Raw genomic sequence first — 26,126 nt, 5'->3', positions numbered from 1 at the left:
TTTTCTCTTCTCACTGCTCATCATCCATTACGCCTGCCTGTGAGAGGAGGTAAAGTGCAGATTTATCAAAATTACCATATTTGTAAGACACATAGGTGCTATCATCATATTGTGCAAGTGCCTTATACATCAAAATAATAATTAAATCAATAAAAATTGTTAAATAAAAGTAAATTATTGAAGGTAGTTTATCAATAAATGTGTACCTCATAAAATAATTGCAAAGAGATGTGCTTGCCTTTATATGGTTAATAACCTCTTGCAATCTCACTATCAATGTTATCCCATATGCTAACATTACTATAAATCTCCTTCTCAAATGATACCATGACACCATTGTAGGATTTTGCATAATGATGTAACATTTCACGGTTCTTTGTGGAGAGTGCTTGAACCATTTGAACCTAAGGGACCTTTAGTGTAACTACCTTAGCCCTCAATGCAACCTTCGAGGTAGCCACCATTGCCTTCAATACACCCTTTGAGGCAAGCCCTTTGAGGCAAGGCTTTGCAATAGGCTTTAAGGATGAAGGTGAAGAGGTAGGCAACGGATATGTGATTAAAACTTTAGTCCCCTTAAAAGTATTCTTGCTCTTGCCCTTGCCCTTTAGGGATAACTCTAGTAACTTGTCAACATGATATAAACACATTGTTAGTGATTAATTTGAAAAGAAAGTACAATGATGAGAAATATTTAATTAATTTACATTTTTATTTGGTGTTGGAACTTATAGTAAATGAGCAGGGTAGGCCTTGAAGCTATATAATGCTTGTATAGTTTTTGCATCTGGTTTAGGCACTAGGTAGGGGATAATTGGGTTCATGCACAACCATCAATTGCACCTTTACATGATTAGTAGGGAAGAGCACATTGTGAATCATAGTGCTCCAAACAGTGTTGTGCATGAGTCTAGTTGCAACCACGTGCAAGTATAGATGTTATCTAGGAACTCGATCTCAAACTCTCCATAAACAAAAGGACAAAAATGTTACACCACATGAGAGAAGAGTAAAATAAATAAAAAGAACAAGATTAAGGAACTTAGCAACATTACCTCAGGTAGTTTTGGAAAGGGGATGCCTGTGCAGATTTCTTTCACACTTGAAGGGCTAAACTCTATTGCTAAAATCCCTAACACATGCCCCTTGAGCAACATTTTAATGTATTTATTTTTCTTCTCCATAATTGCTTGGGTCTTATGAAGCTCTTGCCACATTAAATCCACCTCTCCAATAGTGATAGTCTTTTAGGTTTCTTTAGGGCCTTAGCAAAGTACTCCTTCTTGGTTACTCTAAATCTTGCACCCCAAACATGAGTAGGGTGATCAACATTCCTTAAAGCCTTCTCCAAGACATCCTCGTTAGGAGGTAAAGCTCCTGATTCTACCCCTTGAGATAGGGTCACCTGTGAATTATACAATAGAGGAAAGTAAATATGAATGCCTAGGTCCTTTAAATACAAATGAATAAAAAACTTATCACACAATAAAAGAAAGAAACTACTACTTACAATTTTGTCAACAATCTCCTTCACATGGGGCTCCAGAATAGTTTACTAATTATATGTTTGTACCAAGGGCCAAAGCTTGCCACGAGATATAGAACCCTTTGATCCTGCTCCTTTAAATAGTCTTTCTCAATAGCAACATAACTCTTATCCTTTCAAGAAGTGATATTTGTTCTTCTTTACCCTCACCTTGTTTATGGTGCTTATTCCCTATGAAAACAAAAAATATTTGAGTCAATGTAAATATATAGGCAATAAAAGCTAACATTGAGGAAGAAATATTACCTTGAACTCTTTACTATGACAAGAGTCAATAAACTCAGCCTATTGATTCATATTAATCACGGATCTCAGGATGGGGGGAACTTCATCTTTAATGCCTACTATGTTTGGGTTCTTCAAGAGTTTTTGGGTTACCCATGCTCTGAAACTGTAACGGATATCCCAGCTTTTTGCAAAACAAACTTCTTTTGACTCTCGTCGAGCTTAAATCCAAATTGCAAAAGACGTTAATCATATTCTAGATTAGTTGAAATTTTTATATAAAAAAGTTTTCAAATGACAAATAAGAAATATCTTACAAAGACTGCGTTTCAGACTAAATCCTTCAATGAATAGGTGCCTTTACCCAATTCGCCATACTGAGTGGTGTATTAGCTTTAGCAACTAGTGTAATATAGCTCACCAAGTTGTCCAAGTCAGTGCATTAGCCTCTATTGTTTCACTGAGTAGATAGCTTTCTCCTAAGTGCTCTTGACCTCACAACATGCTCATAACTACCGAACCCCTCCTTAATCTCTCCTCTTTGTCTCGCCCACCCTGCTGCTGGTAATCAGTAGTAGAGGCAAGAATAGGATCACTTTATTGAGAGCTACTGTCAGAGGAATGTGATTATTGTTTCTTGTAGCCACTTAATCACCTGTTCAAACAAAAAAATTGAATTAAATTAAATCAAACAACTAAAATAAATTGGGTTAGATCAAACAAACAAAATAAACTAGATTAAATTAAATCAAAAAATAAAATAAATCAAGAAAAAATTATTTACATGTTCAAAGTTGTTCTTTTTCTTTCATTTGTCTCAACTTTTTTTCTTAACAATTGTCATTTTTAACAATTTTTCAACACTGAAAGCAACAATAGATATTATAAAAGGTTAAAGGGAATTTTTTTCTTTAAAGTATTCGCTCAAGAGTACCTAATATCCAAAACTTTCATATGGTATAAATTTTCCCTTACAATTTTTGAAAATGGTGCATTGAGCACTCTAGCGTTAAAAATGTTAACTTCAATAGTCATGAACTTACGTGACAACCCAAAAAAAAAAATACCAAGGAACACTAAATAATTTTAGTTTTCCCCTTGAAAAATTTCAATTGCCACCCTCACATCAAATTATCCCCTCATAAAATTTTATTTATCCCACTAGAAAATTTATTATCCAAAATTATACTCCCTCTGTTCAAAAATATAAAATATTTTTTATTGAATCACATTTCAATAAGTTAATTATTGTCTTTAAACTAATACTATTTATTCATATTGGCTCTTATTTAATAGGATGTTTCACTTAAAAGGAAAGGATTGAGTGGTTGTTTATTAAGGGTATTTTTGAGGGGAAAAAAACTCATTAACTACACATTGGAAAACTAAAAATTCTTATTTTTTGAACATCCAACATCCAAAAAATGCCTTATATTTTTTAATAGAGAGAGGGAGAAGGGGGGGAGAGAGGGAGAGAGTGTGTGTGTGTTTCATAACTTTAAATAGCAATAGTTTTAAAATGGAAAAGTAATAATTTTAACATAAATTGTTTATGAAAAATTTTATCACAAAAAAATTGTTTATATAAAGAGAATCTTTTATATTATTATAATGCTATGTTTTATGCATTGTTTTTAATATTTAATTTTATTAACTTCTACCATTGATATAATTTAATAGATATTATATTTTTTTTATAAAAATATTAATATGTATTTGAAGTGCAAACTATGCCTCCAATGATTATTTTTTGGTCCCTCACTGATAATAGTTAATAAAACAAAAAATTACAAAATAAATTTAAAAATTACATAAAAGGTCACATAGAATTACAAATAAGTACCTATAAGAAAATCAATATTAATTAAGTCCCTAAAATGATGGTTGATCAAAATCATATTTTTGCATTTTACCTAATTTTTGAGGTTATTTCTTGAAATTTTAAAATCAACTAATAGTCAAAATTAACTTTTTTAACAGTGTGATGTTCAAAGCCCCATTTTTAAAAATTGAAGGGAAAAATTGCACTGCACAAAAGTTTAGAATACTAGTGGCTCCTAAGTGATTAGTTGAGGGCAAAAGGCCCTTTAATCATAGTTTAAATGATGAGCTTTTCTAAAATCAATTTTTTTTCACATCCATGGAAGTCGATGTTATCTTTTCACTGAATCTTCTTGATCGATTTATCCTATTCACATTTCAATTAAGCTCTTGGATTTCTACCGGGGCCAAAAAAAAAAAATTAAGCTCTTGGATATGTGCACAAACTAAAATAAGGATAAGTTTGATTCCATGTTCAGCCATTAACCATGGCAACCTATCTTGACTTGACTCAGGATCTGGATGGACTAAAATGAACAAAAAGAAAACTTGTTTTGGGGAGTTACTTTTCGTATAGATAAAAATTTTAAATACTTCATAAATAACGATGAAACAGATAGATTATTTAAATACATCATAAAAAAATACTCATAGACATGCTAGGTTATTGATGAAGCCCTAAGTCACATTGGTCCATCAAATAAAACTAGAATGTAGTTATGAACATTCTAGATCATGTCCCTAGAGAACAATGCATACAAACTTCTATTTCAAATGCCAACAAGTTAACAAGAGTATGAGAGTGATTAAAGGTTCAGCTTGATCTACAAAATGCAAGAATCAATGTTTATAATTTCGGAATTTAATGAGATAATATGAATATGTGTAATGGAGAGCCCAAGTAAGAATCCCTAGCAATTGTCCTTAAATTCCAAATTTGAATCCACACAAGCTATCTCAATTAGCCTAAGATAAAACACTTAAAAGCCTTCAAAGTTTAACATCATGTCCAGCCTTGTTCACACACCACATGAGTTGCTGACCAACTAAGTGGCAAAAAAACAACTTAACCTAGATTCATATAACTCATATGGATCTAACTCAAGCATAACATGAACTTTGATTGAGAGTCAGCAAGAACACATGAACAACCTAAGAAAATTCAAGTCAATTCATGAATTCTTGAATCTGAACACAACATTAAAACTTTAATTCAACAAGCATAATCTCAACTAAACGTGAATTGGAATCACAAATTCAAAATCAGACTACAAACTCAAAATTCCTTAAGAATCAAGAAGAAATTATGAAATTGAGAAAACGCATGAAGAGAACAAACCTAGAACTCTCAAATTGCTAAGTCATCTTCCTTGGAGCTCAATGTTAATCAGCCATTCATGCTCCTCTCCTTCACTTGAATGAGTTCTTGAGCTTGAGAAGCTTCCATGGATGAATGTATATGAAGATATGAAGCTGGAATTTGTGTGCTGCAATGGACGAAATTGAGGCTGGATAAGGGAAACAATCTAGATGAAATGGAATGTACACTACTAGAAAAATAGAATTTAGCAAGGGACAAATTCCTTACTAAATGTCATTTTCCCTAGCTAAATTGCGTTTTAGTAAGGAATTTTGTCTCTTGCTAAATTTATAGCTTAAAAAAGGACTCGCTAAATTCAGAAAGAAAACGTATTTCCCTTGTTAATTTGAGGAATTTTAGCAAGGGATTTAGTCCCTGCTAAAATTAGCCAGGGACTGAATCCCTCACTAATAGTGTTCAAAATTCAATAATTTAGCGAGGGATTCTCTCGCTAATTCTTCGCTAAATATGTCTATATTTAAAAATAGTGATGCCACATCACCGGCCATGTGTGTGTGAACTTGTGACATATTACCAACAACCTGTGCCTCATCAACCGCCATATCACCTATTATCTCATGCCCCATTATTCATCACATGTGCAACAACTCATGACATATCATTGTCTACCTTGCACCATGTCACTTGCTCCTTATCATGTCATATATTTATTATTTTTGCCAAAGCCAAGACTTGAACCCTTGATCTCATACCTTCTAAGCCTTATTCTCTCCTTTTTTACCAGTTGAACTAAAAGGCACTTGTAGTTATTATATAAGAAGTTAAATATATATTATTTAACTACATAAATATATCAAATAATATATTATAAAAATACACACATATATACATATTAAATTTTATTTTCAATTATTAATATGTTAAAAATATTTATATTTTATTTAAATTATTCTTTATATTATATTTTTTATAAAATATTATTTTATTAATGAAAATCAACTTAAAATAAAGAAAATATTAAATATTAAATAATTTTATTATGTATTTAGCTAATTTTTAAATTTAATTTTTATTTTTAAATAAAAATAATTAAATATATACTTAAAAAATTAAATATATAAGTAAATTTGCAGTAATTAGCTAGGGATAGAATCCCTCACTAAATCCCTCACAAATTATCTTATTTTAAAGAGGAATTGATAGTCCCTTGTATTTTTTTCTCGCTAATTATCTTATTTTAGAGAAGGATTGATAGTCCTTCGCTATTTTCCTCGCTAATTCTCTCATTCTAGAAAGGGAGTAGTAGTCCCCTCACTATTTTCCTCACTACTTCTCTTATTTTAGAGAGGGATTGACAATCCCTCACTATTTTCCTTGCTAATTTTGCTAATTTTAAATCAAGCTATAAAATCAATATCTCTCGTTAATTTTTCTCACTAATTTGATATCTTGGAGAGGAATAGACGTTCCCTCACTAAATTTTTTCATTAATTTGCATTTTTCTAGTAGTGGTAGAAGAAGACAATTAAGCTGGATGAAGGAATTTGAATCTGGATGTGGACAATGGTGGACGAAATTCTGGACTTGAATGGATGAAATCTGGACGTGAGGCTAGAGATGAGGGCTGGACCCAAAAATGAAGAAGAAGAGAGAATTCAGAGAAAATGTGCTGAAGAGAGAGAGTGGATCCGAAATTATGAGCTGAAAATGAAAAGAAAAGGTTTATATTTGTGTGGAAAATGTGAGTGGGTGATAAAAACAAGGCAAAAGGGTGATAAAACCAAAGTGTCCAGATCTGATTTTGCTTGAATTTCCAGCTAGAAATTGAATTAATTTGGCTGAAATATGAATTATATATGGCGCCTAATTAGCTGATTATATGAGCTGGAATTGAAGCTTGGAACATGTGACTAAGGTGGGGAAAATGTGACTCATGTGGACCCTGGTTCAGCTGCCACCTCATCCCACTTAGATTCAGCACTTATGTCACGCCTCCCATGCTCATTTTTGCCTTGATGATGTGTCCTTCATGCTTCCCATGCTCCTTGGCTTTTATTCAATTAATTTCCCTCAATTAAATCTGGAATTTTCACGCCACATCAGCCTTCCCTTGGTCTTGACTTCTTCCAAACATGTTGACTTAGTCTTTGCTAGTTGATTCCCAATTTGCCCTCACAAAGTCTGAAAATGAAAACACAAGACTAAATAAATTTTAAAAAGATAATTAAAGAGGAAAAGGAAAGAATTAATACCCAAGATATCAATTTATAGTTTGGGAGTGACAAATCAATCATCAAATAGCAACATTAGGGTTCACATAATCAATATGGAAAAGACAACTCAAAATCGAGAATGAAACTCTAATATGCACAATTTGATGCCAAAATCAAGTGTTTTAGTATATAAAATATGTGACCGATCAGTTATCTTATCAGCTTTCTACTTAAGGATATGTGTAAATTCCTGACAGATTGTGTTCTTATATAATAGAGATATATATGACACAGCTTTCAAAGAAAGATTTAAACCATTCAAGTTTTGTATTTTTGGAACATGTAGTGGAATAAAATTTTAAAACCTTTCAAAACAACCTCTAAAGATCCATTAATTAGTTTTATGAACACCCGGTAAAATGTAGCTTTTGATTGTGTCAAATGTTAGTGTTCTTCACCTTCCTCTTGCAAAAATCTTCAGTTATACTGGGTTTGGCAGCTCAGTAATAAGTCTGTAATAAAATACGCTTATGACTTAGTCTATAGCTACATCAAAACGTTTTTTTTAATTTGCATGAGATAATAGTTTAATTTAGAAAAATATAAAGTATTTTCAGTGTTACAATTTGTAATTATTGTGTTTTTTTAAAATATCCTTAATAAATAAATTACTTTATATTTATTTTTAAATAGAATACCTTATTAACTAAGGATAAATATAATGAAATAATGCTAGTTTGAAAACAATTAACTAACTTATTGAAAATAAAATTTAATTAAAAATGTTTTTTTTAAAAAACAGAGAATATTAAATATGTGATTCAATGAGAGAAGAAATTTAGATAGGATGGAGAAAAAAGGAAGCCTAAAAAATGCCGTGTCTAGTTTCAGTAAGCAATTCTTCCTTAGCTTAAGGAAATTACCGAAATTCCATAAAAAATAATAATTAAAAAATAAATTAAAATATGAAACCCAAAAACGCATAAATCAACCTTTCTTCAATTTCCTTCTTTCAATTTTTCAGTTTCTCCAAAACCAAAGAGAGAGATCTCTATCCAACCTCTGTTCCTCCTTTTCGTTCATCCGTCGCCAGCAACTATGGGTGGGCCATTCGTCCGCCGCTATGGTGGTTTTGTGAGGTCGCGATTTCTTCTTCCTTCCTTGTTTTGGCACCATCGGTCCTTCTCTTTTTCCTTTGCTCATATCGTGCTATGGGTGTAATGGCTGCCTTCTCTTTCATTTTCACAAGGTGAGCTCTTTCTTCCTGCTTTGCCAACGATGCTACTCTAACGCAGGACTCGCTCTTCCTTTTTCATGTTTGACGCCAAGTTCTTCCCTTGCTCCACCATTGGTTTTATTGGCTCTTTTTCTTTTTTTTTTTCTTGTCGTCCCTGTTCTAGAGGTGGGATGTAGAGACTTCAGTTCCCTTCTTTCATTTCTCCATTTGACTCGTTTGGAAATTAAGACACAAACAATATTACAAAAGTGGCTAATTAGGAGTAATTTATATTTAGGAATGTTTCAAGTAAGTGAATAATATCCCAATGACTTGTTATCCCAATGACTTGTTAGCACAATTAATTTTATTAAAAATATTGATTGAGCATATATATATATATATATATAATGTTATGATCTTTTGATTTTTGTTCTATTTTGATATTGACTATTATACATGAAAATTTTCATTATATTAAATTTTATAGAAAGCATTGGAATTATGTTTCAAATGAATGCCATGAGAATTACTTTTACAAATGATATCTTAGTATTTATTTTTCCATATATTGACTATAAACACTCACGCATGGAATAGATAAACTTTTTTAAGACATCATTCATGAGAACTTATGTCAAGAATGTTTATGTTCAACAATATTCTTTCCTGAATTTCAATATTTGAAAAATAATATGGTGTTCCGACAATAATTTGATTTTTTGGATGTTTGAAAATATTTCGGTGGGATTGAATATAGAATATTAGTTGCTAATAGCAATCCTTTAGCCCCTGATGAGCTATGGTTAAATCCTAGCTAGTTTGGTACTCGTGAGCATCGTATTCACATTTGTTATTCATGAGCTTAGTACTCAAGCTTGTTGTTCATGGGCTTCATGTCTTGCTTGTTTCATGGCTTCTAGCCATGGTTAATCATTTTATGGCTTTAAGCAATGCTTGTTGGTTACTTACCTTCATGAATTGTATACCCACCCTTGTTGTTATTTACCCTAGTAGACTTTGTGTGTACACTTGTCAATCGTTCAGATTAAGTCTTGTTAAGAAAATTGAGTTTTAAAACTTACCGTTTATTCTAAATTATATTTGTTAAATGAATTGTATTTTGTTCACATGTAGATTTTGAAAAGAGTTACATATTCTTAATTGTTCAAAACATATATTGTAATATGAAGGTGAAATTCTAATTATATGTCATCATTACTTGGATTAATACATATATGATTCATATATTTATATACAATCATGTGGCCTATGAGGTATGAGTTTCTAATTTTTTTTCAAATAGATATTCCTGATTATGTTAGCAGTACATATTCTCTTTATTTCTTTTGGTTTTAAATTGAGATGTTATTCACTAAAAATATTTTGGCCTCAAATAATAGTAGGACTTTACTCTCTTATTGATCCTCAAGGGAATTTATTGATAAACTAAAGCAGAAGAATTTCTTTGGACAAATCTCAACTTGATCTAAATGTGAGTTTATGTATTGTTTTTATAGTCTGCTTCATATGCTCCACATTAACTATAGATAGAATTATAAATTGTAATTTATATTGTTTGTCTATTATGGGGGAGCAGAGCTCCGTATTACTGATTTGGTTCTATAAATGGTTTTTGTAGAGATTTTGTGAGGTCTTATTTGTAGGGAAGGTTATTGATAACCTTTAGAATTTCATGTCATTTAAGCACATTTTTCTTATATTTTAATATATTTTGGCTCAATTTTTTATATTTTGATTGCCCAAATTAACAAAATGTATATCTTGCTTTGGGTTTGCACATTTATTTTTAATTCAATACTTTTGGGCTAATTTTGTGTTATTTTGGTTTAAGGTTTGATTAGATGCATTATTGGACTTTTGTTGATGCTTCTGGATGAAGAAATCAAGTGCAAAAAAGGATAAGTTTTGTTAACTATGAAAATAATTCAAAACTGTCAAAGTTGTCCCAAAGTTGCAACTTTTGTTTGCGACTTTTACTGCTGTCAGCAAAATGTTCTGTTTTGTTATTATCTGAAAATACTTGGGTAGGATACGTATATACTACTAGCTCGATTCAGAACACATTCTTTAGACTTTGGGCAACTATTTGGAGCTTTAAGTACTAGGGTTTGGAAAATAGAAGAGTTGGGTCTAAGATATTGGAGTTTTGAAGATATTTGGAGCTCTTTCTCTTCAGCTTTTCTATTTGTCTTCCATTTCCTCTCTTATATTCTAATATGGGTTGAAATATTTTGTGTATTTATATCTTTTGATGATTATAAGCAGCTAAACACTTTGCTCTAGGGTTATTTGGAACCCTTGTATAAATTAACACAAAGTTCCTCCTCTCTTTTTGTAATTAATGATGTGTGTGTGTGTGTGTGTGTTTATTTTACTCTTTTCTTAATTCTTCTAATTGTTTGGCCATCATTTAGATGTTGGGCTCACTTAGGTAATGCTTTGAGAGAGCTAATTTGGGTAAAATAGTGAAAGAATTTGAAATTTTCATGCTGAATGGATGGTTTTACTTGTAAGATAGAGATATATTTGCTAGCCCTGCATAACCACATTAGGGTTAGTGTTTAAAATTAAGTTTTATTAATTGTAACAAGAGATTGAAAATTCATTTAGCTAAACACTTGTTCATAACTTGAAAGAGAGTATTTTTAAAATCCTAGGTTAGTACTTAACTTCATTAAAAGCATTTATGAGAGGAGGTAATTTTTGTATTATGAGATACGAGGGCGATAAAATAGTCTTAGGTTCCATTTTGTGCTTGAAATTTGTGAATCAATTGCTTTTCTTTATTTTCTAGTGTTAATATAGTTTGCAAAATCATCTTCACCTAATTATGTTTTGCTCAACTTAATTGTATTTGCTTAGTCTTTTCTTAATCATCATTTTTAAACAAATCTCCATGGGAATGATACTTCACTCACACTTTATTACTTGTCATGGCCCATGCATTTGTAGAAAGCACAATATTTTTGCCAAAATTTCTACAAAAATGTTAGGATTATTTTGTTTAGATGAAAGTGTTGTGATGATTTCTAATCATATTTCAAATGCAATAAGATATTAAATTAGAGTTTTCCTTGATAAAGGCTTAATGGATGTATGTTTTTGCATATATCTTATGCCGGTCATATCTAAGTTTTAGAGTGTGACACTAACTCATCAGATAATAAGGATGAATCTAATCTCAATTGTTGGGTTAAGCAACTTACAAAGAATATAGTTGAGCCTTCCGCACCAAAAACTCTAAAATCTCAACTAACACTTCCTACTGAATGACCTGTCACAAAAAATTTCATGAGGAAGAAGAATCAACCTAAAACAAAAACCCACAAACTTATTCCTAAGAAACTTGACCACATGGACACTAAGGAAGCTAATATTCCCTAAGAGAAAGGGGTTGAGACTATAATCGACCAAGAAAAGGAGAAGGATATTGAATTACGTGACAAAGGGAAAGAAGTTGTTGTAAGATCAAGCAACTACACTTAAGAGGGGGTGAATTGGGTGTTTAGCAATTGTCAAACTAAACATGCAAAGTTTAACTAAAATGAAGGTGCAACAAAAAGTTTAACAAAAACAAGTAAGTGAATTCCAAATACTTCTGTTGCTAGGTTTGTCAAAACACTTGAAAGAAGGTATAAGTTAAGTTTCCAAACACAAGTGTATGACTAGATTGAAATCAGGAAAAGCTTGTGAAATACTGATTTATAAGATAAGAAGTAAAAATGAATTTTCATAGTTTACCAAAAAAATGAATTTTCACAACTTCTTTTGAGACAAGGAACTAAAGCAAATTAATTAAAACAAAGTTCTTTAGATAAACAAATCACCTAAAGACAAGAACCAAGAGAGAGCAATATAAAGATGAGCTGAATATAAAGAGTAAAGGGATAAAGATACTACACAAATGATTTATTTTGGTTCAGTCTAACCATTTAGCCTAAGTATAGTCTTTAAAACACCTCTAAGAATTCTTCACTATAGACACAACCTTTGGTGGTGCTTGGTACCACAGTATAAACCATAAGACTACACCCATCTTGATTTTAGAAAAACAACTTATAACACTTGTAAGAACAACCAACTACTTAGGAAAATATCTTCCTAAGATTTCAAAGATGTAAGCAAAATATTTTCAAATCAATAGGTCTCTAAAAGTGTGAATGTGAATATAATGAAATTTTATAAATCACTTGAGAGCTTTTTTATATAATAATGAATGCAGGACCTCATTTAAGTGAGTGGGTAACAATTCTTTGACCATTAAGTCTCTTGCCTTCAATTCTTACTAACTTGCATTCAATATTCTATAGAAAAGATCTCAACTAGTTTATAAGCTTTCATTATATTCATATTCACTTATTTAGAGAGATATCTATTTAAAAATATTTTTCTTACATCTTTGAAATCTTTGGAATAGGTTTTCCTAAGTGGTTGGATGAACATATTAAATAGATTTTCTAAAGATTTTAGCAAAAGGTAGTTGAATGAATTGAATATCACATATTGCGCAAGAACTTCCGCACTTCAATCTTCATAAATTCATCCTTTTATATTGTCTTTGCGCCAATGTTTGTTAGACTCATAAATGTATCTATTGAGACTTGTTTCTCATTACTTAGAACGTTGAATGCTTTATCAAATGTTTGTTGTTTATGACAATGTTAAGTTTCCCATGAAAGATGGATGAAAGAAGTTTTTTTTTTTGGCTAGGTTACGTGTTTTGGGCTTAAAGCAAAAATGCATTAAAAAATGTTTTGACATTATTATTGTAGAAGCAAAACTTCAAAATATTTGAAGATCTTTTGAAATATTAAAACTTAAGAAGTTTTTTTATCAAAGAGATTAAACTTGTTAAAGTGGAATCCAAAGTTCAAGAGATGTTAATCTAGATATAATTAAGTTTGGAATCAATAAAGAATAAGTTTAGACTAATTTATAAAAGGGTAAAGGTGCATTTTTATCCTTGAAGTATTTTGCAAGGAGCACCCAACACCCTAATATTTTTGTTGGAGCAATTTTATCCTTAAAGTTATTAAAATGGAACATTTTTGTCTTTTCAGTCAAATTTTCTAACAATCAATGTTTGAAGTTAATGTTGGAATTTTGATGGAAATGGAAAAAATGCTCTATTTTAATAACTTTAAGGGCAAAATTACTCCAACAAAAACGTTAAGGTGCTGAGTGCTCCTCGAAAAATACTTTAAGAGAAAATATGCACTTTAACCCAAAAAATCAAAGTGAAAACCAGAAATTAGGAGAAAACTGATGAACTTCACTCTTGAAGAATTTTTGAAGTTTTTTGTTTTTTGGAAGAAATTTTGAAATTTTGTGAAAGCTTAATGAGCGAGGGTAAGATAATTTGAAACATTAGAAGTAATTTTGAAATAACATCTTAAGTTTCAACGAGAAGAGAATATTATGAAATATTGAACAAAACTTTGAAGGATTGAATTTCAGACAAGGGCAAGATGAAATCTTTTGATTTTTTTTTTTTACTTTGAAGTATTTAAGAGATTGTATTAGAAAGCTCCGAAACTTTGAAATATTTGTCAAAAACTTCAAAGTAAATTAGAGATTGTAACAGCAAGCGCAAATACTTCGAAATATCAGAAAAAATTTGAAATATTGAAGAATCAAATGACTGAAGAAAAATATTTCGAAATATTAACAAAAACTTAGAAAGATTTGACAGGAAAGCACAGGGAAACATCTTTGAAAATATCAAAAGAAAATATTCACAAGTTTTGAAGTTTAACAGAACAGAAACTTTGAAATATTTGAGCAAATATTTTGAAATATTGATGGAAGTTTGACACAAAAAAAAAATGAAGAGTTTTAACCTGTCCAACTTAATATCTTTCCAACTTTCTAAGTAATTTAGACATGTTAAACACAAAATCTTCTTTAACTTTGTCGTAATCAAAACAAGGGCAACATATTTCTACGAATTAATTTTGTAGTAACCACTGAGCATGAACAAAAGAGAAGAAAAAACTAATTAGAATTTTAATATATATATATATATATATATCAATTAAAAAATAAGGACTGGGATTATCGATTCAATTTCATTTTTAGCCAGGAAGCCATCTGTTGAATGTACTTATCTACTCCAATAGTCGGCAACAGTTTCATGAAAACAGGGGATTCATGAAAAGTCTTATAATGCTCTAGACAGTTTGCGATACACACACACACTCAACAATTATGATCATGCTAATAAACACATACATACATTCCTCAATAGAAGAAAACTGATTGAACACATATTATAAATTGAATTTTATTTTCAATTTAATGTGTTATTATTATGACCCTCCAAAACATTACAATCATAAGTGCCAGATGACTTAATCAATTTAATTGAGGTTTAAATTAAAGAACCAAACAATTAATTAACTTATTGATATATTTCATCTCCCTTTTTCCACCCCTTTATTAATCAGGAGTGATAGAGCTATTAATATTTACACACACACCCCAATCCTACCTTTGCCACCAAGCTATTCCTATATGACATTTCATCTCTTTTTTTCATGATAAAAAAACAATCATTCAAGCAATTATTGTAGATAAAGCTAAAAAAGATTGACTATTATCTTTCCCAATTTTCTAAAAGATACACATAAAAAGCAATTATAATAGCAAAGAGAAAAATACTTTGATTTGCAATTACTATATAGCTAACAGAAATAGATTTTGATTTCCTCACGACTTTGCTAACAAATATTGAAAAATAAACACAAGAACTTGAACATTTAACAAGAGGGAAAAAAAGATAAAAAAAAAAAGAAAATTTTATGTAGAAGAGAAATTTTGAAACATACAAAGAAGATATAGCTTCTATGAGTGACGGTTTCTAACCCTTCTCCTCCCTTTCTTTGCAAGTGGATCATCCACAAAATTTGCAAGCCTTTGAGGTTTACCAGTAAATATCACAACCCAAAACGTTGTTGATCCAAGTAAGGCTCCACATGTATACCCTAGCAAGATAGGTCTCCATCCAAATTCAAATCTAGCCTCAAAACTTGAACTTTGTAGTGGTGGTTGTCTTTCCCTATTAGGGATGCAAGGAATCATTAGTTGAAAACCATGCAATTGTTTGTTTCCTTCAAAGGAATCACTTGTGAAAGTCTCAAACTGTTGGCCCCTAGGAATGCAACCTTCAAGTTTGTTTCGTGAAAGGTTTAAGATAGATAGGAAGTTGAGACTAGTCAACTCAGTAGGAATTTTTCCAATAAGCTTATTTGATGACAAGTCCAACCACTCCAAATTTATCAAATTTCCTATCGAGTTTGGAATCACACCAATGAACCTATTATGAGAAAAATTGAGCCCCTTCAATGCTCTAAGTTGCCCAATCGATATTGAAATTTCTCCCTCAAACATGTTATTAGATAGATCAATGCATGTGAAAATAGTCAAGATCTTCTCCATATAAATGTCATATCCTTTCAAGGTGACCTCAATGGAGTCATGATATGTGACAATGAGATCAGATAGATTGGAACCCATGTATTCTAAACCAATTTCTCCCTCTTGATTTTTCATAGCATCAAAAGATTTGAAGTATGTTGCAGGTAAAGGACCACTTAAGTTGTTGTTGGATATGTCAAAGACTCTCAACTTTGTAAAGGCATAGTCAGCTTTGCTATTTAAATTAGGGATAAAACCATGTAACTTATTCTCTCTAAGAACAAGCACTTTCAATTCTTTAAGGTCTTGAACCCAATGGGGAAATGTACCATGAATGGCATTTCTACCAATGTCTAAGACTTCTAATTTTTTGCAATGGACCAAAGATTGAGGTAACGACCCATACAGAAGATTGTCATTAAGATTTAGGGTCCTCAACTTGTTTCCCAACTCAAATGACTTTGGTATGGTGCCATAAAAGCTATTACTTTGCAAATCCAACACATAAAGTGCAGGGCTACAGCTCCCAATGCAATGTGGAATTGGGCCACTGAAATTGTTGTGGGATAGGTTGAGAATTTCAAGTGAACTGGCATTGCAAATTGAAGAAGGGAGCTCTCCTTGAAGCAAGTTGAAACTCAAGTCAATGAAACACATGTTTTCCCAAGAGAAGTGGTCAAATTGCATTCTTCCTATGGGAAAGTTGTGAGAAAGGTCCAAAGATAGGGTTAGTTATGAGGAAAAAAGTTACAGTCTCCCCTAAAAATTTTACTTGCTCCATCTAAAAAAAAAAATTCATTTTTTGCTACTCGAAACAAATTTATTTGATCTCATTTTTTAAATCTAAAACACATATACTTGAAAATTTAATTTTCTACTATATTGATTATAAAAAATATATTGTTTCTTTAGTAATCTATTTAATAAATTTTATTTTAAATTAATGAAATACATATTTAATGTTGTTCGCAAGATACAACTAACTTAAATTAAATTTTTGAGTAGGCAAAGTTCATGTATATAATGGACCCTTGCAATTTGTTGTTTCTAACTAAGGCTAAAATGTTGAGGGCTTTGTAATTTGTTAATTGCTAAGGCTAAATGATCTTTTAAAAAGAAAAGATATAAAAGGTAATATTGTTTGCATGTGATGTACATGTATACTACAAGTATCTCTGTATAATTCCAAATAGTTTAGTATTTGTGTTATGCTAAATAATCTCTGCATAGATAGTGGAAAATGAAAAAGCAAATTTTTTTCAAACCATCAAGTTACTTGCCTTCTTTTAATTGCAGGTATGTTAAGAATTTATTTAACTATATCTGATCACAAAAATATCCTGATAAAAAAGAATTTAACTATATAAAATTTTTTTTGTGCATTGCCAATTAATACTGTGTGGCTTATTAAACTATGTATAGAAAAAAAAAATTGTATAGCTAGAGTAAGAAATTCTTTGGTACTCTTAGATCTTAGAATACTCTGTTCAACTTCAGTAGATAAAGGCTCCACATCCTATATAATGAGTCTATGTTTATATATATATATATATATATTGCATACTTTGTCTCTTCTTTTAACTTTAACTTTTTATCTTTTATTTTATAATTTTTTAAATTCAAAAAAAAATTATTTTGTGAAATTTTTTAATTTGAATAGCTTTATTTGATTTCACAAATCATTATTGAACGAGTAGCACAGTTCCTCTTTAAACCAAAATGATATACTTGTAAGATAGGCAAGTATTCTTTTTGTTTTGATTTTGAATGTAATTATTAGAGTGTGTAACTTAGTTTTGTAAATTAATAAAGAGAAAATTAATCTCCATCTTGTTATAATTTCAGCTTATTTTTAATTAAGTCCTTATAATTTTTTTCCTTTTTATTAGTCCTTATAGTTTCCTAAGTTATAAACAGAAACATCTCTTTCACAAAATTGAGTGCAAAATTTGGTTGAACTAGAGTTTGAGTTCTATTTTCTGGCAAAAAAAGGTTCTATTTAAAATTTTATTGAACTCCAAAATTTTAATTTTTAGAAAATAATTTATATAATTAGCTTTATATACTTATATGGAACCTAAATGGCTACATCAACTAATAGTGCTTCCCCTCTACATCCATTGATTTAAGGGTTAATAATTAAACTGAGCTGAACCAGTTATAATTAATGTAATATTTTTAAATAATATATAAATTATAAAATAAATCTCTTCACAACCCTAAACTAATATTTAAATAAAGAAATATTCAACCAAAAGATAAGAAAAATTGTAAATTATTTATAATTTTTATCCAATCAGGCCAAGATGTGCATATTTTTTATCTATTATTCAGCCTCTAACAAGTTGTTGTTAGTACTACTACTACTTTGAAGTGTACTTGTTCTATTTTGATTGCACAGAGGTATTTTAATTTTTATATAAGGCTAAATATCTAAGTTTTGTCTATTGTTATAATTTTTTAAATAATATTTATGTTTATTATAAGTTTGAAATTTCTATGTAAAAAATGCTTAGAAATAAAAAAAGAAATATCACATAATTTGAAATTTAATGAAATAAAATAGATCGATCGAGTTGTTTCCTAAAGGAAATATTAACCCTGGCATGTATACCAAAAAATTCCAACTAATAGTCTAATTCATTTCATCTTATAACAATAACGTAACAACATCTCATGTCTTTATATCTTAAAAAAAAAAATCACGTCTTTATATTGTCTAGATAAAAATATATGAAAATTTAAATTTATTTTTTTGTCTTCGTTAAAGTTTAAAAATAAAAAAGAATTAAGAAAATCATAAATTATATTTGGGGTGCCACGGTAATTGATTTGTTTTTAAAATTTAATTTTTACACCTTATTTACTGAATTTATTAATTCAAATTAATATATCAATAAAATAAAAATGGAAAAGAAGTTAAATAGGTAAAGAATGTAAATATATATATATATATATATAACTAAAGTCAATAGAACACGTGGGTGTGAGTCCATTGTAGACATGAAGTGGAGTATTTTTAAAAAGAACATGAATGATTGTATTTTATTTTATTTTTTTGAATGAGAATATGAATGATGTCTTAACGATGAATTAATACATCAAGTATTTTTATTTAAGGAATTAAATAATTTCAATCACAACTTTTTGGGCAACACCCTCCCATTACCGTATATAAAAAATATATTGGTTTTTTTTTTTGGCAGATGCCTGTGTGTAACAACTTTTTATGGAGCATGGATTCTCTCTTTTTCTTTCCCATCCTCTTCCATTCTTTTCTCTTTCTAGCCATTTGATCAAAATTTAAATGGTTTAGATTTGATTTCTTATAAAATTATTATTAAAATATTAAATTTTAAAAATATAAATAATAAAATTCCAAGTACTAAAACTTAATAAGAACAAGTTAAAAATACAATAAAAGTAAAATAAAATAAAATGTTTTGAAGGAGATCAAATATGGATCATTCAAAATCTTGATTTAATGGTTAGAAATTAAAAAGTGGAGGGAAAGATGATGGGAAGGGAGAGGAGAAAATCATTGCCCCTTTTTATGACATAAATATCCAAGGAAATATATGTTTGTAGGTCCTTATGGCTTTTTCAATTTTAAATTAGGTTTTGGCACTTTATTTTGTTTTAATCGAGTCTTTATAGTTTGATTTATTAAATTTTTTAATCTCTGAAGATTGTTTGAATTCTTGCTAAGAGAGGTGCCCATAATCTTTTGATATTTAGTGCATGATCGTACTTCAAATAGTATTATCTCCAACAAAAGCATATACCTATGACCAGTCAAAACAATCCTTTATTTTTTCTAAAAATAAAATTAAGAACTGTTATATTTTTTAAAAGATTGTATAACTTTAGATTTAATTACATAATTTTTATAAATCAAAAATTTATATAATTAAGTTTTTCTTATAAATAATTTATATATATAGAATTTTAAGAAAATTAATGAAAATTAATAAGTGTAATAAATCAAATTTGCTTTTTTTGAAAGATATTATATCAAATTTTCTATAAATTTTAAAATTATTTTTGTTTTGGGAAATTTAATAATTCATTATTATTTTCAACTTTTAGGGATTAACATATCTAATGTATCAAAGTATGAGTACTTGATTAAAACAAAATAAACTACAGGAATTGAATTTAAAATGGAAAAATTGACAATAAAATCCCCCTTAATTATATAAATGATAATATGGTCCGTCAAAATGTCATAATTTTACATAAGTCCTTAGGGACTGCTATGTCAATAAATTTTAAAGTTAAAAGACTAATTTACCCTTATTAAAAATAACAAGCCCTAATCACAACTTTTGTTGTTTGAATTGTGAGAGTTGAATAAAAAATAACAACTTGTCAAGTGTAATTTTTATTATTGAAAAACAAGCCTCAATCATAACTTTTACTTAAGCAATAACAACTTTTATTCTCTCAGTCGCAAGAGTTGAATAAGCAATTGCAACTTATCAAATGTAATTTCTAATATTGAAAAAAAATTTCAAAATAGCAAACCCTATTCACAACTTTTATTTAAATAATAACAATTTTTATTCAAAAAATCACAAGAATTGAATAAGAACTCATAACTTAACAATAAAGGTAAAATGGTTTTTTTTAATTTAAAATTTATTGACACAAAGGTCTTTGGGGACTTTAGTGAAATTATGGCATTTTCAAGGACTACATTGTCATTTATATAATTTGGGGGGATTTTATTGTCATTCTCCCATTTAAAATTGAGAAAAGCTACAAGGACTTAAGGATTAATTTTCTCGAAATTCAATGTCATTGGTTAAGAAAAATGGATTGTGTTAAACATATCAACTATACTATAATTTTTATTTTTAAAGAAATTTCAGTTATAAATTTTACGAACAATTAATATATATATATACACACACACACATACAGAGAGAATAAGCACAAATAATAAATGAAAATTTCCTTAAAACATATAAAATTAAGAGATAAAATTAGGAGATTAGATTGGATTTACCTGTAAAGAAATTGTGTTCCAGAAATAAATCTACCAACCTCGTCCCATTGAAAGGAATGGGTCCACTCAAGTGATTTGATCCCAAATCTAAGATTTTAAGTTTAACAAGATTTACTATTTCCTTGGGTATAAAACCTGGAAACACAAAAATTGATAGGTAATAACAATTTTATAACAGAATGAACTTCTTCATAAAAAGTAATGCTATAATTCTTCAAATTGTTTTTCAATAAAAACCATAATTCTTAAAAGTAGGAATGTTAAAGGGAGATGATGGAATTTTGCCTATTTCAATTAAAAAGTAAAAAGCATATAATTTACATTAAAGTAGGCTGATAGTTATAAGACTTTGATTGATTTTTTTAAAATAATTTAATTTTAATTTTAAAATTAATTATTTTTTCAAAGGTCCTTTATCAAAATTTCCTTGGAAAGTTAAGTGACTTGTGAAAATAATAATAAGTGTGCCATGAAAGAGTGTAAAGCTTGGTGGTATTACTTGAAAAAAGAAGTAAATACAATGAAAGGTTTCGTGAATATGGAGGAGTAGACAAGTCTAGGAAACTAGCATAAGGAGTTGAGTATACATAGAGAAAGTGAGTTGCACAACATGAGGTTGAAGATGATATAGGGTCAAGAATAAAGTAATTATGCTAGGCAATGGTAGTGTGAATTTGGCAGAGTATTAAGAGTCCTTTAGTTACTCACTTGTTGCCTGTTTATAGCAAAATGACAATAGCACACTCCTTTTGAATTTTGATTTTGGCACCATTAGGAGTATATATTCACATCTCCAGCTCCCTGAGGGAGCTCCATCATGTGAGATAATGGACTTGGGAGTGCTAAGAATCTGAGATCGTGGAAAAGTGGGCACAACTCTATCAAAGCTTCCCTCAAAATGTATCGTCCTACTTATTTTCGCAAAGTTAGATAGTAAATAGGCTAAGTTCTCCTTCCTTAAGTTTGGGCCTCAAGATCCTCTATAACTAGACCTAGCGCTCCAATTTTGGTTCAAATAATGCCCCCATATGCATCGATTTGGTGTTAGAGTGAGAAACATTTGTGCACATATTAGTGTTTTAGGCCACATGTCATGTTAGGATATGTGTAGCAGTTAAATCACACACATTCTTAGAGTACTATCATTACTTCCTTTAGCACTTTGGTTTGACTAGGGTTGCAAAACCTCATTTAAACCCTTAGACTCTTCAGCTCTTCTCTTTACTCACTCTTCTACTAACCTTGAACTCCCGATGATTTCCTTACCTCAATTTTACTTGTGTTTCTAGCTTGAAAATGGCATCTTTTTCTTCTATTGCTACCAATGAGGTACGCTGAATTCCACCTCCCTTACTTTGGCTTCACGGTCATTTTACTCTTTCTTCCATTTATTGCAATTTTCATTACTGAATTATACTTGTTTTACTTCTAAGGCTCACACTTGTTATCTTCTCTATGAACCTATGTTCAATTCAAGTAAAAGCCTATAATTTTTTCCCTCTAATAGCTTTAACTTGTTGGTCAAGTCATCTAGATACCCTTTGTACGATATAATGGTTGTTTCCTCTTTTCTTCATTTCAAATAGGCCCCCTGCTCTTTTTCATTGACTAACATAGGAGGCTCTCTTTACCTATGCCTTTACTTGAATTTGAAGGAGTCATTAGCATAACCTTACCCTCTGACTCGCCTGGGTGAATGTCTATTTCCTAAGACTATCGTGAAGCGAGCAACTCTAGGCATGATTAATTGTTGGGAAAAAAATAATAAAGCCGTTGGGTATAATAGGTTGAGTATCTTTTCTCCCAATTTGTTGTATAGTTGTTGAAGCTAGGTATCTTGGATCTCATAGACATAAGCTATAACTTAGCTCCTATCGATGGTCTACTCCTATAGACCTTATCATGATTTTTAGTCAAGAACCACTCCTGCTTTACTTACCCTTTTGGCACCCTAACTATTAGCCTCAAGGATATCTTTTTGTTGAAGTTCAACTATCATTGACAATTCTTGTTATTGGACATCAATTATGTAGCCAAGGCTCTCCCTAATGTTTTGCAGCTGCCGAAGTCATCCAATGGATACCAAACATTGGTAACATTTAGCTCACATGCCATGGCATGTGTGCCAAAAAGTGTAAAAATAACTATTCTACCCTTGTTTTGCTTCCCTTGTTCTTCCATGCTTCTTATACTTTTTTTTTAAAAAAATACAAATTAGTTTGAGATCAAACTACCTATTTGAAGGGTTTTTGGGATCCCAAATGTTTTCAAGTATGTATCAAATTTTAATTGATTTAATCCTTCTATGGTTAGGGTAAACTTAAGGCTTAAAGACTCCTAATTATCAAATATGTTTTGATTGTGCATGGTGAAGTGTGGTAATGTTAATGCGAACATTACAAGTGGCAAGGGAAATACTTACTAAAAAACCATGCACAATGGCAGAGTACTAAATGTGCCACCATCAAGTAAAGAACACATTTGAAGGACTCACCTCCGCAGAGAAGACATGACTATAAGTTCTTTTGAGTGGCTTAATGTTGGCAATCTTTGGGAAGGTCTACACCCAATAATGTGTGGGCGCTAGGGATGCAAACCTCTAGCCCGAATTGTAAAGCCCAAACTAAGGTAGGTAGTTCTTTACATATGATGTCAGCTTAGGAGTGCTGACACCCCAAAATATTAGCAAATTAAGGGTGGTGTAAAACAAAAACAAAGTAGCGTGAAGCTTTTGGAAGTGTTACTTCTTTAGAGGTTCATGAAACTATAAGGGCAGATAGTGGTCCTCAATGGAAAATAAAGTATGTCATAAGCAAATTGTGTTCGTAAGAGAAAGGATTGTTGTTAAAGGATACTTGTTGGTATCTCTCAAGTACCCAACAAGGACTTGCTCCTTGTAGTTGTATGAATAGGCAAGCAGTACTGGGAGTAGCTCGAGGAAATATGCCAAGCTCCATAGCTATAAGAACCATAAAACTCTAGGCAACCTATTGAAGGACTTCTCGGCCTCAACAACAATTTTCATGGAGTTGTACAGGGATCCTAAAAGCATCATCCCTAGAGTGAAAGTATGCCCTATGGCCAAGGATTACGATAAAGGGAACAAATCCAATGTAAGCCTCCCACCAAGAAGGCATAAAATTTACTTGCTTACCAAGGCCCATAAGAAGTGGATGTGCTCCTCTATATGTAAGGAATGCTTTTGGCAAGGGTCAAGCGAGCTAAAGTTTGGTAACCATTTTCTAACTTTACCAAGTAGATGGCTTTAGGGGGTGCCTTATCATCATACTTTAATGTCTGATAATAGAAGAGGACCAATGATTGTTAATCTGGTCAAGAGGAACACATCCCGGAGCATAATCATCATAATGCTAAAAGGGAACAAGAAGCAAGAGTTCTTTGCCCAGAATTGGAGCAAGTCTTTAGGAGTAAAGTGGCCTTAATAGTTTATGCAAAGATTAGCTTGATTAAATCAAGGATCCCTAGCTTTGACCATAGGCTAGCATAATGGGGTTGGAGACAAATCACCTAGGGGATCCAATGACTATCATTGTTGTTCTTAGGCTAACACTTCTTCCTAGGTATAGGGGTTCTGCCATAACCCTAGCAAATAGGGATTCCCTAAGTTTGTCTAAGGGAAAGGGGTACTCCAGTAATTCTATCTCAAAGTGCGAGCATAAGTACAATAAGCTGCCTAGATGAGTAGTAGGAGTAAAAGAATGACATTCATTCATGAACAAAAAAATGAGATTATTTCTAGTCAACAACTCAAGATGGACAAGACTCAGTTAACTTGACCTATAAGTTAGAAATACAAAAGCTAAGGACTCAAATACTCACTCAAACTGCACAGAGGATTGAAGTGAAGATAGAGTGTTCAAACCTTAGGAATTGTCAAAGGAAAATAAAAATTAGAGAACAACCCAAATCTTAAAGAATATTTATACTTAAACCTTAAGCCAAAAAACTAGTAGGAAACTAGCTTGACTTGCATAATTAGTAGTAAAAGATGAGGAATAAAGGTAGATGAAGAGGTAGAAGTTGAAGAAAAATTGCCAAAAACAAGTGGTTCAGAGGATCGAGAAAAGTGAATGCGAATCGATGTTTAAATAGGGCTATAAAACCCTAGGCAAATGAATCACTGTGGAGGTAATGATAGTGCTTCGAGAACATGCGTTGAGTAACCATTATCCAAACCTAGACATGACATATGGCTTGTAATGTATGAAATACTTAAGGGTGTGTGCAAATGTTTCTCTCCCTTAGGACCATAACATCGCAAACGAGGGGCAATTGTTTATACTAGATGTAGCGCTCTAGGCCCAAAGTAATGAAGTGGCAAAGCCCAATTTAGAATCAACCAAAATAGAGGCCTAATATATAAATAGTCCTACTGAGGATAAGTGGAACATAGCATTTAAGGAGATTAGCGACCCAACCTTACCCAATTCTTGCTTTCCAAGTAATGCGACACACTAACCCTTATCAATCCCTATGACATAAGACACCCTCAATATTTAAGACAGCATGGAGCATTACCTATTCATTTTGATGCTATAATTCAACTTCAAAGGAGCGCGTTGTCTTCTTCTATAAATAAGCAATGAGCGCATAACTAAGGGGCTCTCTTGACACGCTACCAAACTCAACACACTTGCCTAGCACAATAGTACTCAGACAACTTACCCAACTTCATCCAAGTTTGCCCAGCGTGACTTACTTAGTTGTTACAGCTTAGGCTGCCTAGGAAATTCTGCTTTGCCTTCTCTTTGTCAAATGAACACCAATTGTATTTACTCACTAGTAATGTAATCAAAACTTGTGTGGCACCTGGTGTACCTTTAGTTTCTCATTTCGCTTTAGAACTTCAAAAATTGTGGTAAAGAACCTTGGAAATCCACATACTTGCCTAACCTAATATAAATCAATCAATATAATTTATATTTACTTTTTTAAAATTTTATTTATTTTATCAAAATTTTTATATTATTTATCTGATTATAGAATAAGTTCTTAAAATTGGAAGGAAAGGGAGTAGAAAATTAGGGGCCTGTTTGAAACTATGTTTATTTTCTTATTCTGAGAATTAGTATTTTGTAGAACATATTTTGAGAACGAAAAAAATGAAAATAGGTTTTTTTTTTCATCTTTCCTTGTTCTCCAGAGCAACAATTCTATAACACCTAAAAGATGTTTTCATTTTTTATTCTTCATAATAATATTTTATTTTTTTGTTCTCCAAAACACTTTTTAAAAATACATTACCAAACATATTTTTTTGTTCCATAGAACAGAAAACTATTCCCATAATAGGTTGCTAAACAAGCCCTAAA

General features: G+C 30.8%; 1 protein-coding gene across 1 annotated transcript in view; it reads right to left on the bottom strand.

The window, feature by feature from the left end:
- Positions 1–1,216: 1,216 nt before the first annotated feature.
- Positions 1,217–26,126, bottom strand: part of LOC129286443 (receptor-like protein 43) — a 30,318-nt gene continuing 5,408 nt past the window's right edge. Inside the window, exons 4-5 of the mRNA XM_054922405.1 lie at positions 15,231–16,402; positions 1,217–1,405 (exon numbers count right to left, since the gene is read on the bottom strand). Coding sequence (XP_054778380.1) covers positions 1,217–1,405; positions 15,231–16,402 — 1,361 coding nt within the window. The remainder of the gene's footprint in view (positions 1,406–15,230; positions 16,403–26,126) is intronic.

Source organism: Prosopis cineraria, unplaced genomic scaffold (assembly GCF_029017545.1).
Source record: "Prosopis cineraria cultivar Desert tree isolate PC_DT_omini unplaced genomic scaffold, ASM2901754v1 PC11, whole genome shotgun sequence".
NCBI lineage: Eukaryota > Viridiplantae > Streptophyta > Magnoliopsida > Fabales > Fabaceae > Prosopis > Prosopis cineraria.
Note: the sequence above shows the minus strand (reverse complement) of the source record. Positions and strands in the feature narration are given on the sequence as shown.